At 40.7% G+C, this 14,566-nt stretch overlaps 1 protein-coding gene across 1 annotated transcript in view; it reads right to left on the minus strand.

The window, feature by feature from the left end:
* SCN10A (sodium voltage-gated channel alpha subunit 10) overlaps positions 1 to 14,015 on the minus strand; it is a 94,390-nt gene extending 80,375 nt beyond the window's left edge. The window contains exons 1-3 of the mRNA XM_040479826.1: positions 13,746 to 14,015; positions 12,381 to 12,508; positions 8,812 to 8,892 (exon numbers count right to left, since the gene is read on the minus strand). Coding sequence (XP_040335760.1) covers positions 8,812 to 8,892; positions 12,381 to 12,508; positions 13,746 to 14,015 — 479 coding nt within the window. The remainder of the gene's footprint in view (positions 1 to 8,811; positions 8,893 to 12,380; positions 12,509 to 13,745) is intronic.
* Positions 14,016 to 14,566: the final 551 nt, after the last annotated feature.

Here is a 14,566-nt window from a genome sequence, read left to right on the forward strand (position 1 = left end):
GTGTTATACATAGGGATGAATCACTGGAATCTGCTCCTGAAATCATTACAGCACTATATTCTAACTAACTTGGATGTAAATTAAAAAAATTAAAAATTAAAAAAAACTAAAAACAGCATCAGCTAAAGTGCACACAACATGGCATCATTCATATTCATTTGAAAAGACACGAAACAGTACTTAATGTGTGCGGTGCCAGGGAAACATTCCCCTGTTTGCCATGGGTTTAGTTTCATTTCATGTGTTCCTTTCTAGGTAAGAAAATATTTATCTTTCTACTGTGCTTTTCCCTGCAACCAAATTGCTGTATTTTGTCAAACGTTTCCCCAGGTTCTCAGTATGGTTAGTGACGGGCATCCTAGGGCCATCAAAGGGCCTTTTATGAGCTTAGGAGGTAGGGATGATAGAATATCCCCCTGCATTTTTCATCTCCAACTGGGCTCCAATCTGATATATCCTTCCCCTCTGACTGCAGTGAATCTCCAGTTTCTTTCTTTTTTTTTCTTTTTACTTTTTAAAATGTTTATTTATTTGAGAGAGAGAGAGAGAGAGAGAGAGAGAGAGAGAGAGAGAGAGAGTGGGGGGGGGGGAGGGGCAGAGAGAGAGGGAGACACAGACTAGAAAGCAGGCTCCAGGCTCTGAGCTGTCAGCATAGAGCCTGACATGGGTCTTGAACTCACGAACTGCGAGATCATGACCTGAGCTGAAGTCAGATGCTTAACCAACTGAGCCACCAGGGCGTCCCTCCAGTTTATTTCTGAGCATGCGTGCGTGTGCGCACACACACACACACACACACACACACACGCACATACTCATATATATATATATATATATATATATATATATATATGAAACACACAGATAGATAGGCAGGCAGGCAGTCTTTACCAGCAGGAAGCAGTATAAAGGTAATGTTTCAGGGATGTATAATGTCTGAGGAGGGAGATAAGAGATGGGAAACGCTTGTGTCCAAAACATTGTATCAAGAACAGGGTGGTAGGAACCAGCTTCTGATTCCTCACTGGCTATGATCTCCTCAAGAATACACAGCATGATCTTTGTAGCCCCAGTCTATCCCAGGGACATTTATCCTTTTCCTTTGGGCTCCCAGCAACATCAGTTTGCATTTCAAAAATAAAATCTGGAATCTGATAAATTTTCATGAGGCCAGGATGCTGAACATCCCCCAATACCTGCCACATAAGTTTCTAGAAATAAAACCAGAGAGGTAGATTTTTATCTCTTATGTATATATTTTTTCAACGTGTGTTTATAAAAGAAGCTTTGTCAACAATTCAGTTCATGCAAAATCTGATAAAGAATGAATTTAATAATAGTGGGCATGGAAATTGGCACAACCTTGGAAAGCAGTTTGGTGCTATCTCAAAAATTAAAACCGCATGTCCCTTTGACCCAGTCATTCCACTTCTGAGAATTCGTCCCTCACATGTACCCATGTTACTGTGCAAAGATATGAGCAAGGAAGGATACTCACTGAAGAATCGTGATGGCAAAATATGAGGATTATCTTGATTAGGGCCAACATAAATGCCTATTAATAGGATAATAGTTAAATAAACTTGGCCTCATCCATGTAAGTGAAATCTATTCAATTTCTATGGAACGTAGGCTGCTAGGATTTTTGCTGGGATTTCATTGACTCTGTAGATTAATTTGGGTAGCACTGGCATTTTAACAGCTGGTGAGTCTTCTAATCCCTTAACATGAGATATTGTTAATTTCTTAAATATTCATTTATTTATTTTGAGAGAGAGAGAGAGCACGTACGTGTGTGAGCAGGGAAGAGGCAGAGAGAGAATACTAAGAAGGCTCTGTGCTGTCACTGCAGAGCATGATGTGGGGCTTAGTCCCAGTGACCATGAGATCATGACCTGAGGCGAAATCAAGAGTTGGATGCTTACCGGACTGAGCCACCCAGGAGCCCTGAGATATTGTTAAAGTTATTTGATGCTTCTAAAATTTCTCTCAGTAGTGTGTTGTCATCTTTCAGTATAAATGTCTTACACATATATTTTACAACAGCTTTTGGATTTATTATTTCTACTGTTTTTGTATTTCTTAACTTGCTCTTTTTTCTTTTACATCATTAATTCGTTTTCCTTTCATTTATTTTATTTTTCTTTTTTTAGCTTTATAGCAGGTGCTTAAATAATTCTCTTCATTTTATACTGATGTAAATATTCTCTGCTTCAATACTGTGGATTAACCCCTAAATACATCTTTAACCTTATAGGTGCTGGGTATAGTTTTTAAATTTTTTCTTCCTTAGAAATTCTATAATTTGAGTTTGTAGTATTTTTTAATCTAAGAGTTTAAAGGTTTTCAACATTACCAAATGGAAAGGCCTTTCTTTTTTTTTTTTCTTCTAATTTTATTATTACTTTATCACAGTGTGATGGGAGAATGTTGCCTGTATTATTGTTGAAGTTTTGTTGTGATTTAACATTTGGTCAATATGTATGGCAGTATATTCCCCATTTTTCCGGGAAAATGGAGTTTGATATATATTAATCAGATGTGTTTATGAATTACATATTCAGGTCATCTATATCTTTACATACTTTTTAAACACTTGGTCTGTCATAGGCAGAAATTAATTATACTCTCTGGTCCTTGTAATGTTTTTGTCTATTTACCTTTATACTGTTATGATTTTTGATTTATGAACACCGGCGCCACATTATTTGTTGCAAAGACACACATTGCTCTTTTGGATTATTGTGCATTACAAAGTGTCATTTTCATCCTGTTTAATGAGTTTTGGCTCAAATTTCACCTTCTTTGATATTTACAGCTCATGTCCCTCCCTTCCTGTATGCCTTTGCTTATATCTTTGTCCATCTTTTTTTTTTAAGTTTATTCATTTATTTTGAGAGAGAGAGAGAGAGAGAGAGAGAGAGAGAATGTGGGGGAGGGGCAGAGAGAGAGGGAGAGAGAGGACCCCAAGCTGGCAGAGCAGAGCGCCACGCGGGACTCAATCTCGTGAACCATGATCAAGAGTTGGACACTTAACCGACTGAGCCACCCAGGTGCCCCTGCCCATTCTTGAATTTTGACTTCTCCATATGACCTGGAGCAGTCTACTGTTTACTCAACATACCGGATGTTGCTTTGTTATGTCACATATTTGTGAATATGTGTGATTTGTTTTTGGAACAGAGGAGTCAAATCCATTTATATGTATTGACATGACAGGTTTGCTTGATCTTTGTTTATATAGCTTCAAGTTATATATTTAATGGTTTTTTAAAACTATGGTATTGTGTGACATGTGTGATTTGCTTCTTGTGCACAGACGATTCTAAATTTAGAACAGTGTTTATTTGAGTTCTATTGGTTGCCTTTATAAGTACAAATTCGTAATTATAACTAAAACCGTGTAGTGCATTTTCCTCAGTACACTATCTATATAATGTCTCTTATTTCCATTTGTTAACTCTCTTTCTCTTCCCACCCACCTTATGCATCACCTGATTGTGTTTAATCGTACGCTTTTGGTGCTTACCTTTCTACTGTTAGGCTCATTTTCCCTTCCTTGATTTGTCTACGTTAAAGAATACTCTTCCACTTCTTGCTATTATAGAAGCAGCAGCAAGTGAGCGTACCCCGCTCCCATGTTCTTTCCTCTTTCCACTCCCAGTTATTGTTACTTGTATCATGTCCACATTTTCAGGGCCTCTGTGGTTTTAGGGGGTAAAATGCCTCCATCGTCACGTTTATCCCTCTCTGTGGGCATCTCCTTTAACAAGTCCTGACGAGCTGCGTCGTTTTGCCAGGCCTCCGCCCACTTTTGGCCTTCCGAGATTGTTTTGACATCTTTGTCCTCTGTGCTTTTCTTTCTCCTTCTCTTTGTTCTTGTATATTTATACCATTCTTATTCCCATGCTGTCATTTTATTGGCGTTCTGAGAGGGTTGGGGTAAAACATATGCATGCTATCTTCCATATTTAACCAGAATCCCCAAATAACTCTTACTTTTGAAAGAAAATGCTTTGCCTTAAAAGTTCAAAATAAGGATAGAGATTTTTACATGCTATATGATCTCAGCCTATATATAGTTAAGAAAAATGCAGGCCCCAAATGGTGCCACTTAGAGTTCCCAAACCAGGGCTTAAAACCCGATCTTTACGGAGTTTCCATCTCCCCAGAAATGTGGCCTTGACTGGCCAGTCAGAAAATTGTTCTCTCTATCAGCACCAAAGAGTCTGTCACTGGGGTCCTCTCCATCCCCAAAAGAAAGGCGAGGTGATCTACATGAGAAGACACCTGCTTTTTCCCCTAGCAAGCTGCCTCCTCTGGAAGAATCCTTTTCCTTTGCTAATAACTTTCTTACCCTCATTCTCCTACCTATAAAAACCCTTCTACTTTGTACAACTCCTCTCTACTTGCTAGATGGGCTGCTGCCTGGTTCACCAATCATTTGATAAAGCCAATTAGATCTCCAACTTTATATATATGGAGAGAGAGAGAGAAAGGGAGAGAGAGAGGGAGAGACAGAGATAGAGAGAGGAGAGAGAAGGAGAGAGAGAATAAGCTAAAATACCAACAGTGATTTCTCGACCTAATTACTCTCTTCTGATTTATATTTTTCAGTAGTCTGTATTTTACGCAATGGCCATTTTTAAAAAATCATCTTGTTTTTAAACTTTTTAGTATGATATGTAATGTGCGTGATAAAAATGCACATGGACCATAAATTAACTGTAAAATGAAAGCTTGCACATTAGCTTGGGCTACCATAAAAACACACTATAAACTGAGTGGTCAAAGCACAGAAGTTGCCTTCGCACAGTTCCAGAGGCTGGAAATTGGAGATGAGGGTATCTCCTGGCCAGGCTCTGGTGAGAACCCTCTTCTTGGTTTGCTAAGGACTGACTTCTTGCTATGTCCTCACATGACAGAGAGAGAGTCCTGGAATCCATTCCTCTTCTTACAAGGACACTGGTTCTATTGGACCACGGCTCTGCCCTTCTGATCTAATTTAACCTTGTCACCTCCTTAAAGGTCCCTTCTCCAATACAGTTACTTGGGTTAGGGCTTCAACATATGGGTTGGGGGGGGGAGGGTAGCATAATCCAGTCCATAGTGGCTGTGTAACAACTACTCATGTCACTAAATGGAACATTATGAGCACCCCATAAGCCCCTTCCCAACTATGTCCTCCCTCCTCTGCCCTAGAGATTTTATTTATATTTTTACCTCCAAGTAAGTACCTCTAAACAAAATAGTTAAGTTCTGCTAGTTTTTAAATTTTGTATAAACAGAATCATACTTATGTAATCTTTTGTGTCTGGCTTTTTTCATCCTTGTTTTGTGGAACAGTAATTTACTCATTTTTATTGCTATACATTATCCCATTTTAAGAATATAAGAGGGATATTTAATGCACCAAAAATTTTTGGACATTTGGGTTGTTTCCAGTTTGGGGCTTTTATGGACAGTGTTCATAAACTTTCTCGTAGCTATATCCTGGTGCCCATACATATTTCTGTTGAGTTTATGTTCCTAAGAGTATAATTAAGAATCACAGTATATGTGTGTCTTCACCTTTATTTGAGGATATCCACTGATTTCCAAAGATGTACAAATTTACATTTCCACCAGCGGTATATGAGTTTCTGTGGCTCCATACCCTTAATACTTGGTATTGTCACAATTTAAAATTTTCCTCATCTGATGGGTAGATAATAATCTCTCAGTGCAATTTTTAAGTGTTTTTTTTTAAAGTTTATTTATTTATTTTGAGACACAGAGAATGTGGGAGGGCAGAGAGAGAGGGAGAAAGAGAAAATCTCATGCGGGGCTCAAACCCATGAACCATGAGATCATGACCTGAGCTGAAATCAAGAGTCAGGTACTTAACTGACTGAGCCACCCAGGTGTCCCAATCTCTCTCCGTGTAATTTTAATTCGCATTTCCTTGGTTAAGAAAAAGGTTAAGGATATTTTCATATGTGTATTGACCATTTGGGTTTCTGCTTTTGTGAAATATCTATCCAGATATTCTGCTCACTTCAAAATTGGTTGCCCTGATGTATTTCTAATTGACTTGCAGGATCAGTCTTCTGGATATAAACACTTTTTAGGTATATGTGTTGCAAATGTCTCTTACTCAGTAGGCTTGCTTTTTCACTCTTACAAAGTTGCCTTCTCATGAACAGAAATTCTTAATTTTAGTAAGCGACAATGTATCAGTTTCCCCCTCCGTGGTTACTGCTTCTTGTGCCCTATGTAATAAATCTTTCCCTAACCTGAGGTCATGAAGACATTCTCCTTTTGTTTTTGCCTAAAAGCCTTCTGTTTTTGTCTTTCACAAAAAAAACTTTATTCACCCACCTAGAGTTGATTCTTGTATGCGGCATAAAGTTGGATGTTCAAAGTAATTTTTCTATCGAGATACTGAATTCTCCAGCATCTCATATTGAGGACTGCCCTATCCCCACTGCTCCGCGGTGCTGCCTTTAACGCAAATTCAATGCCTGTATGCGAGCCAACTATTCCGTCCCACTAGTCTGACTAATCTTACCCCCCACTGCACCTGGTTTCAATTATTGGAGCTTTAGGGTACATTCGTACACCCAGTAGGGCCAGTTTTCTTCTCCCACCTTGATTTTCTTCCTCAAAAGCGTCTTGGCTATCATTTGCTCTTTACATTTTTATATAAATCTTAGGGTCAATTCATTGAGTAATGAAAAAAAAAAACTTGTTGGGATTTTGATTGGGCTCGCATTAATTTCATTAGTCATTTTGAGGAGTCTTACAATATTGTGACTTTGAATCCGGGAATATAATACATCTCTCCATGTATTGGGTTTTCTGTCATATCACTCAGTATTTTTCATAATTTTCTTTGTAGAGATCTTACTCATACTTTGATAATCTTGTTTCTAGATACTTTTATTGTAAAATGCCACTGTAAATGGTATTTTTAAATTTATTTTTTATTTATTTTTGTAAATGGTATTTTAAAAAACCATTGTTTCTTGCTAGATATAGACATGCAACTCATTTATGTATATTAGTTTGTACCCAGTTACCTTGCTACGCTGTCTTGTTAACTTTGATAGTTTATCTCTAGATTATGTTGGTTGTTTTATGCACACAATTGTATCATCTGTAAATCATGGCATTTTTGCTACTTCTTTTCTTATTCTTTCTTTTCCTTGCCTTCCTATGCTGGCTAGGCTCTCCTTTACAAAGTTAAATAGAACTGATGAAACAGACATCTTTCTTTTTTTCCTTTTTGTTTCTGATCTCAAATGGAAAGCTGGCCGTGTTTCACAATTAAGTATGATATTTTCTACCTCCTTCAGTGTCATTACCCTTCACCAGACAGCCATTCCCTATATTCCTTCCTTTCTAGATATTTCTAATCACAAGCAGATATCAAACTTTATCAAATGATTTTTCAGCATCAATTAAGATGACTACATGATTATTCTCTCTAATCTATTCATAAAATAAAACACAGGGGCACCTGGGTGGCTCAGTCGGTTGAGCGTCTGACTTCGGCTCAGGTCATGATCTCACGGTTGACGAGTTTGAGCTCCACATCAGGTTCTGTGCTGACAGTTCAGAGCCTGAAGCCTGCTTAGGATTCTGTGTCTCCCTTTCTCTCTGTTCCTCCCCCACTCCCACTCTCTCTCTCTCGAAAATAAAGATTTTTTAAAAATTAAAAGAAAGAAATAAAGCATATATTGGACCCTTGAACAACACAAGAGTTAAAGGCACTGACCCCCTGCACAGTAAAAATCTACATATAAGTTTTGACTCCCAGAAACTTAACTACTAATAGCCTACTGTTGACAGAAAGCCTTACCGATAACATCAATAGTCAATTAGCACATATTTTGCATGTGATATGTATCAGAGACCATCTTCTTACAGTAAAGTAAGCTAGCAAAAAGAAAATGTTATTAAGAAAAGGAAGAGAAAATACATTTACAGCACTATACTATATTTACTGAAAAAATCCATGTAAAAAGTGAACACGCACCAAACCTATATTGTTTAAGGGTTAACTGTATTTTCTATTGTAGCATGCATTAATGTTATAATCAGAAAAAATAATTTTTTTAAATTTAAAAGGTGGAAAAAGGCAAAGCTCTACAGAGTTCCTATTATTATACCAAAGGTACGTCAGTCTTGCACTGAGCTAGGGGCACCTCTCTCAGATTTGTTGGTGCAGGATGTTTCTGGAAAGGCCCCACTATGTTCTGAAACTACAGAGGTTCCATCTGCTAACCCAGGGAAATAGAATCTTCTCAGGAATATTAAGGGCACTTTGAAGTGTATGAGCCATGATAACATAAATAGCTTCATTCACGGGTAATTTTCTGAATATGTTCCAGAACCATTTGTTCTTCATTCCATCTCAATTTTGCTCCTGCCTCTCAGAGTAAGCCTTCCCTAAACTTGGTTGATGTGTGTACCTAGCAGGTGAATGTGGGGAGTGGGTGGTGGCAAGGCTCATCTGCCCAGGCCACCCCAGACTAATGAAATCAGACCCTCTGGGACTGAGACCCAGGCTTTAATATTTTAAAAATCTCCCCCAGGGGATTCCAAGGTTGAGAACCACTAATCTGCAGTTCTTCAAAGCTGAAAATCACATGTGTGTTGATGAACCAAAGTCCACAGAAGAAGGAAGTATCTAACCATCATAAAGTCTGCAATACTCAAACGAGACCAGCAGGAAAAAGACAAGAAAAAAAGCCACCAAGGGAAGGAAGAGACGAAGAGGACAGAAAGAGGAGGCACAAGAAGGACAGTGACACCAAATCTACTTACTCAATTCTCTCTGGAAGCTCGGTTTGGGTCATGCCCACACAATTGACCAAAATAGTGACCGTAATAAATAAACTGAACCACCTGAGAGGGCTGCGTTAAGGAAAAGCTGAGAGTCGCCATGTTTCCCTGACACCATCCACGATCACCTTGACACTGAACTACTAAATTCATAGCTTTTAGCTAGGATCAGCTTTATGGTCTCGTCACATAGCAAGTGCTGGCATTTACTGAGTGCCTATCCTGGGCCGGCTACTTCATCCACATTATTTCTAATACAATTGAACCTATAGGGAGCTATTCTATCTACATGTTGGAACTAAGAAAATGGGCTGAAAAAGCTTAAATAACTTTTCCTAGGTCATACAGCCAGTCAACCATGGTGCTGAGATGTGACCTCGGATTGTTTGATAACAGAACCCTGAGCAAGAAGGAAGGAAACAAGAATCCTTTCTCCAAAATGGCCTGCTGCCCAGACACCTTCATTTCACTACACAATATATTCTGGAATTACATCCAGCCAATGCCTCTTTTTTTCCCAAAAGATAAAGAAAATACTCCTAAGAAGTTAGAGGTAAAGGGAGGGTTACCAGCTTTCATGGGAATTAATTCAGTCAGATTGTTTTCCTGACTTAGCTGAGATCAGCCACACTGAGGAAACAGACCTCTGGCTAGGAATGGTGGGGGCAGGCACAGGAAGGAAAATGCTGGATCCAGGAGAAAATTCCAGATGGAATCCAGCTGTGGTCGACAACTCTGTATAAACAGAGAGAAGAATTTTCTTTTTTTTTTTTTTTTTTAAAAAAAACATTTTTTTAACGTTTTATTTATTTTTGAGACAGAGAGAGACAGAGCATGAACGGGGGAGGGTCAGAGAGAGGGAGACACAGAATCGGAAGCAGGCTCAGGGCTCTGAGCTGTCAGCCCAGAGCCCGACGCGGGGCTCGAACTCACGGACTGCGAGATCATGACCTGAGCCGAAGTCGGCCGCTCAACCGACTGAGCCACCCAGGCGCCCCTTGAGAGAGAAGAATTTTCGAGGTTGCACCAAGGGACTACCACAAAGGGAAGGAGGAGATAGTGAGGAAGGCGAGTGGAAAGGGGTAAATAGATGGAAAGAAAGGTTGGTAGAGAAAACCCAGAGATAAATTTCTCCCATTGGACGTTTTTCTCAGGACTGGCGTGGGTTCCTAACAGTTACCTCCTAAAGAAAAACAAAGCCCAAAGATAAGCTTGACCTACAGAGAGAGTGAGCGACTCATCTTTCATCGTTTCAGTTCGAGCAGAAGTATTTAAAGCTATTTTAGTTTTCTGTAAATGTCTTTAATGTGCCCTGTTTTACAGTTACTTAGGAACACATCTATTTTGAAAAGGGAAATTCTGCTAATTAAACCATATTTTCCTGTTGACTTGCAATTAAATTAAGAAATGTGTTCACATGGGGGGAAAATGTTAACCCAAGGATTAGATTAAAATTGTATCTCCAACTCCACAAACCTTTAAAAGTAATGTATTAGGTATAATGTTACTTGTGGAAACATGCATGGAAAATTTGATTAGAATTACAGTTTTGGTGAGATAGTAATAATAAGACACGGAGAATTCCATAGCTTGAAGAATATCTTTTGGGAGTGGAGCTACCAAGTTCATAAGATTTAAATATATAAATGCAGGCTTTTGCGAGAAGGAGACTCTCAACGGCTTTTCTGTCCAGCTATGACTCCATCCAGCAATAATGATTCACCAAATCTCAAGATGAAAAGAATATTCACTGGTCACTTGGCTCTTTAAAGGGATTTTATTTCTAATTAGCTGTTTCTTACACCTAATTAAGATGTAACTCAACCAGGATGCGTGGAGAGGAGTTTGTATATTTGACGTTTTTCTTTATTTGTAGTTTTTATGTAATTGGATATGTATTTAAAAAAAAAAAAAACACCCAAGTAGAGATGACATACTGAGCGAATAAATTACCTCAGTTTATTTCCATTAACTGCCTACGTACTTATCGCTGATACTGTTCTAGGCAGGATGCAGGCTGGACCTCTTAACTGGCTGTGTGACCTTGGACAATTTATTTAATGCCTTTGAATAATAGTTTCATCATCTGTAAAATGGGGATGCTAGTCCCTTCTTCAAAGATTTCTGTACCTGTGACCGTGATGATGCTTAGGAGGTATTTAGCAAATGGTAGCCTACTGTTACCATTACATATCCTTATATAGGATCAGAAAATCCAAGGTTGAATTAAGAAAATATAACTCCCACCGCGTGGCCACAAAGGCAAAGAAAATATAATGCAAGTACAAGGAGCAGCAAAGTTTCACACTGAGAGGAGTCCTTGCCAGTTACCCGCTCGCTGAGCGCTGTCCAGCAATCCAGCAAGCTGCCCCAGAATGGCAGGGAGAGAGCTCCTTTTACTGGAGTCTCCCAAGAAGAGGCTGGCTACCATCTGTCAGACAGCTGAGGCAAGGCTGTTCTTGCAAATCAACCTCCTGGAAGCCAGGGCTGAATTTGTCATTAGGAACTTCCAATTTGGACAGTCACCAGGGAAGATCCTCGGAAACCGAGCCAAAGTCTCTTTTTTGACCTAGTTTGGCTTGCCTTGAAAAACAAAACAAAATAAACCAAAAACTGAAGGCAGATTCTGGAGCTACCTAAAAGCAGTTAATAAAACACAGACATTTGACTGATTTGTCTCTAACCATTACCATATTCCCCAGTGACATGAACCTTGGACTATTGACATTTTTTTGGTCTATTGACCTTTTTTTTTTTTTTCAACGTTTATTTATTTTTGGGACAGAGAGAGACAGAGCATGAACGGGGGAGGGGCAGAGAGAGAGGGAGACACAGAATCGGAAACAGGCTCCAGGCTCTGAGCCATCAGCCCAGAGCCCGACGCGGGGCTCGAACTCACGGACCGCGAGATCGTGACCTGGCTGAAGTCGGACGCTTAACCGACTGTGCCACCCAGGCACCCCTCTACTGACCTTTTTAACCTGCTTGCAGTTTGGGGTAGCTTGGGATGTTGGCCGTGCCCCATGACCAATGTGGTCCCCCTGAGACGATCTATGCTCCACCCACTGTGGTCTGTCCTCTTTGTCCTCTGGCATGTCTTGTTTTTTTGCCCAATAAACAGCCACTTCCCAGCACGGCTAAGGCACAGAGTAACAACCCATGCTCATCTCATCTGCCCAAAGAACCCTCAGGGCCTTCTGACTGGTTATTATGTCATGAGGCGAGCAGGCCTCATATGGCAAAAATGTGCCTGGCTTTGCATCAGCAAAGCTCCTTCATAAGGAGGACATTTTTGGGGTCGTGCGTGCATAGGTGTGTCCCAACTAGTTTAGGTGAACCCAAACCCACCTGTGGCTTGCGTGAGCACCTCCTCTGTCTTTGGACTGCTATTGAACACATTAAAGCCACAAACACTTTTTCCTTCCAATTTAATGATTTCATTGTTTCAGGATTCCATTAGAGAAAACCTCTATTGCTAACCTCTGAAGAAGGTACTGGACACTGGGCAAAGCCTGATTCTAAAAGGAATCATGTGGAAGAAGCAACAGTGCAAAGGATATGAGTGGACAGACACTTTGATGGCTGTTCTTCTGATCAGGTTGAAAGGACTGAATAACCACAGGGCCCGAGTTGCACTAAACCGAGAAATGGTCCTCCCTTTGTTCAGCACCATAAACGTCTACAACAAAACAAAGCAGAAGGACCTACAGTGAGAAGCATGGTCTTCACACAACCAGGTTTTTAAGCATGCATGTTGTCATCTCGGGCTTGTGAGCAAGAAGGGTTCTGGGAACCATGCATCCATCAGTGGAAAGCCAAGTGGAAGGGTAGAGTTAGAAGGGATCAAGGATAAAGAGCCATATCCTCACCTTCCTAGCAAGACCTCAGTCCCCATGGGTGACTGTGCATCAGGATGAGCCCATTAATAGTGCCCAATGGGCAGGCAGCTGACCTGGGGCTGGTAGGATGCATCAGGCCCACAGCCAGGATTCTGACAGCAGGAAGGTGGGTCTGGCTGCATTACATTCCTCTTCTGATCAATGGATCATCCCTGGTGCTGGGGTACTCCCTCTACTCTCCATTTTCTAGGTCTCGCTTTTGAAACCCTCCACTGGTTCCCTGTGAGCATCTGGGAAGGTAAGGGCTCTTGGCCCATGAGAGGAGGGAGAAAGACATTCCAGTGCCTTTTCATTTTCTCTGTAGACCATATTTGAGATGGCTAATTCGTGTCCCTCAACTCCCAAACATGCACACATTTTTTTTTTTTTTTTGGCTGTGTGGAACATCTAAGACACAATACAAAGAGGGAAATTGTCATGAAGCAGCTCTTACTTAAACTAGTGGTTCTCAAATGTTTTTATTTCAGGACCCTTTAACACCCTCGAAAATTATTGAGGACCCCAAGGAGTTTTTGTTACTGTTTACACCCTTTTGCTTATACTGCGTGTGTGTGAGTGTGTGTGTGTGTGTGTGTGTGTTACCCCCGAACCCACTGAAACGGTTTTGGGAACCCCAGGCGTTCTGAGATAATACTTTGAGGACCACTGGTTTAAACCATCCTAATTTCTGTTCCCCTTCCATACTCTACCCCCACCTGCAACCTCAGGATCTCTGTTCCCCACTTGCAAAGAGACCCAACAGGAGATCCTAGGCCAGTGGTCATCCAAGAGAATAGCCAGCTTCCTCTGAAAAATTTACAGCAATTGTTGCTTTTGAGGATTTGAGTTTAATTAGCCTCTCCCATAAATGTTATAAAAATGCAAAGAGTGTCAAAGAGATGAGTTGGATATATTTGTCATTAACTGAGTCTAGCTGATAGCCACATTATCCAGGTGCAGGAGAACTCCCTAGGCTGAGTGGGGCAGAGGCTTCCTCTCCCAGAACTTAGAACAGCCTTTCAAGCTAGTCACCCTTACCCGGTGTGTGCTGTAGAAGGGGTCCAGATCCTCCAGGGGCTCCCCAACCAGCTCTGCAGGGAGATCACCATAGAACTTGGGCAGCTGGTTGCAAGCTTTCAAGTCTAGCTGGGGCCGAGGCTTCTCTTCTTGGTCCTTCTGCTCTCTGTGCTTATCTTTGGCTTTCTTTGCTGCCTGCTTGGCAGTAATTCGCTTTTCAATCTCCACCAGGGACTCTGGAGTGAATCGACGGAAGTTGGTAGTTTCCAGGGACCCAAAGGGGAATGCCATCTTCTCATTCTTTTTCAGGAAGAATTTATACTCTTATGAGAGTGGATATCACCACAGAGAGGTAACAGCCTGCCCACTGGCCCTCTCCCTCCAGTTTTTTCCTAACTGACACATTGTTGCTAGAACAGCCTCCTGACCCAGTTCCTTCCTCAGTAACTCACACTGAGCTCTCCCCAGAGCCTTACTGCCCTGTGGAACTCTTGGGAGACTGTTTATTCCATCCTCCTCCAGGCATCTCAGGATCAAGCTATGCCCTCCATGAGCTTATAAAGCATTACTCCTTCGTCTTTTGTAACACCACCACCACTGCCACCATCACCACTGCATGATTTAGCCATACTGCCCTCTCTTCTTGTTTCTATCACCACTGAGCAGTAGGCACTCTCCTGCATTCATTAAAGACTGGCTCATGTGATCTGTGGCAAAAACAATGCTAGTAAAAATTTCCCCCCTTTGAAAAGCATTTGTTAAAAAGTATGGAAGACATTAGCATGTTTTATTGTCCTTTTGTTATGCACTAGGCGCTTTTAAGAAGGGACAACCATTCCTAG

Source organism: Herpailurus yagouaroundi, unplaced genomic scaffold (assembly GCF_014898765.1).
Source record: "Herpailurus yagouaroundi ecotype Mexico unplaced genomic scaffold, PumYag 159, whole genome shotgun sequence".
NCBI lineage: Eukaryota > Metazoa > Chordata > Mammalia > Carnivora > Felidae > Herpailurus > Herpailurus yagouaroundi.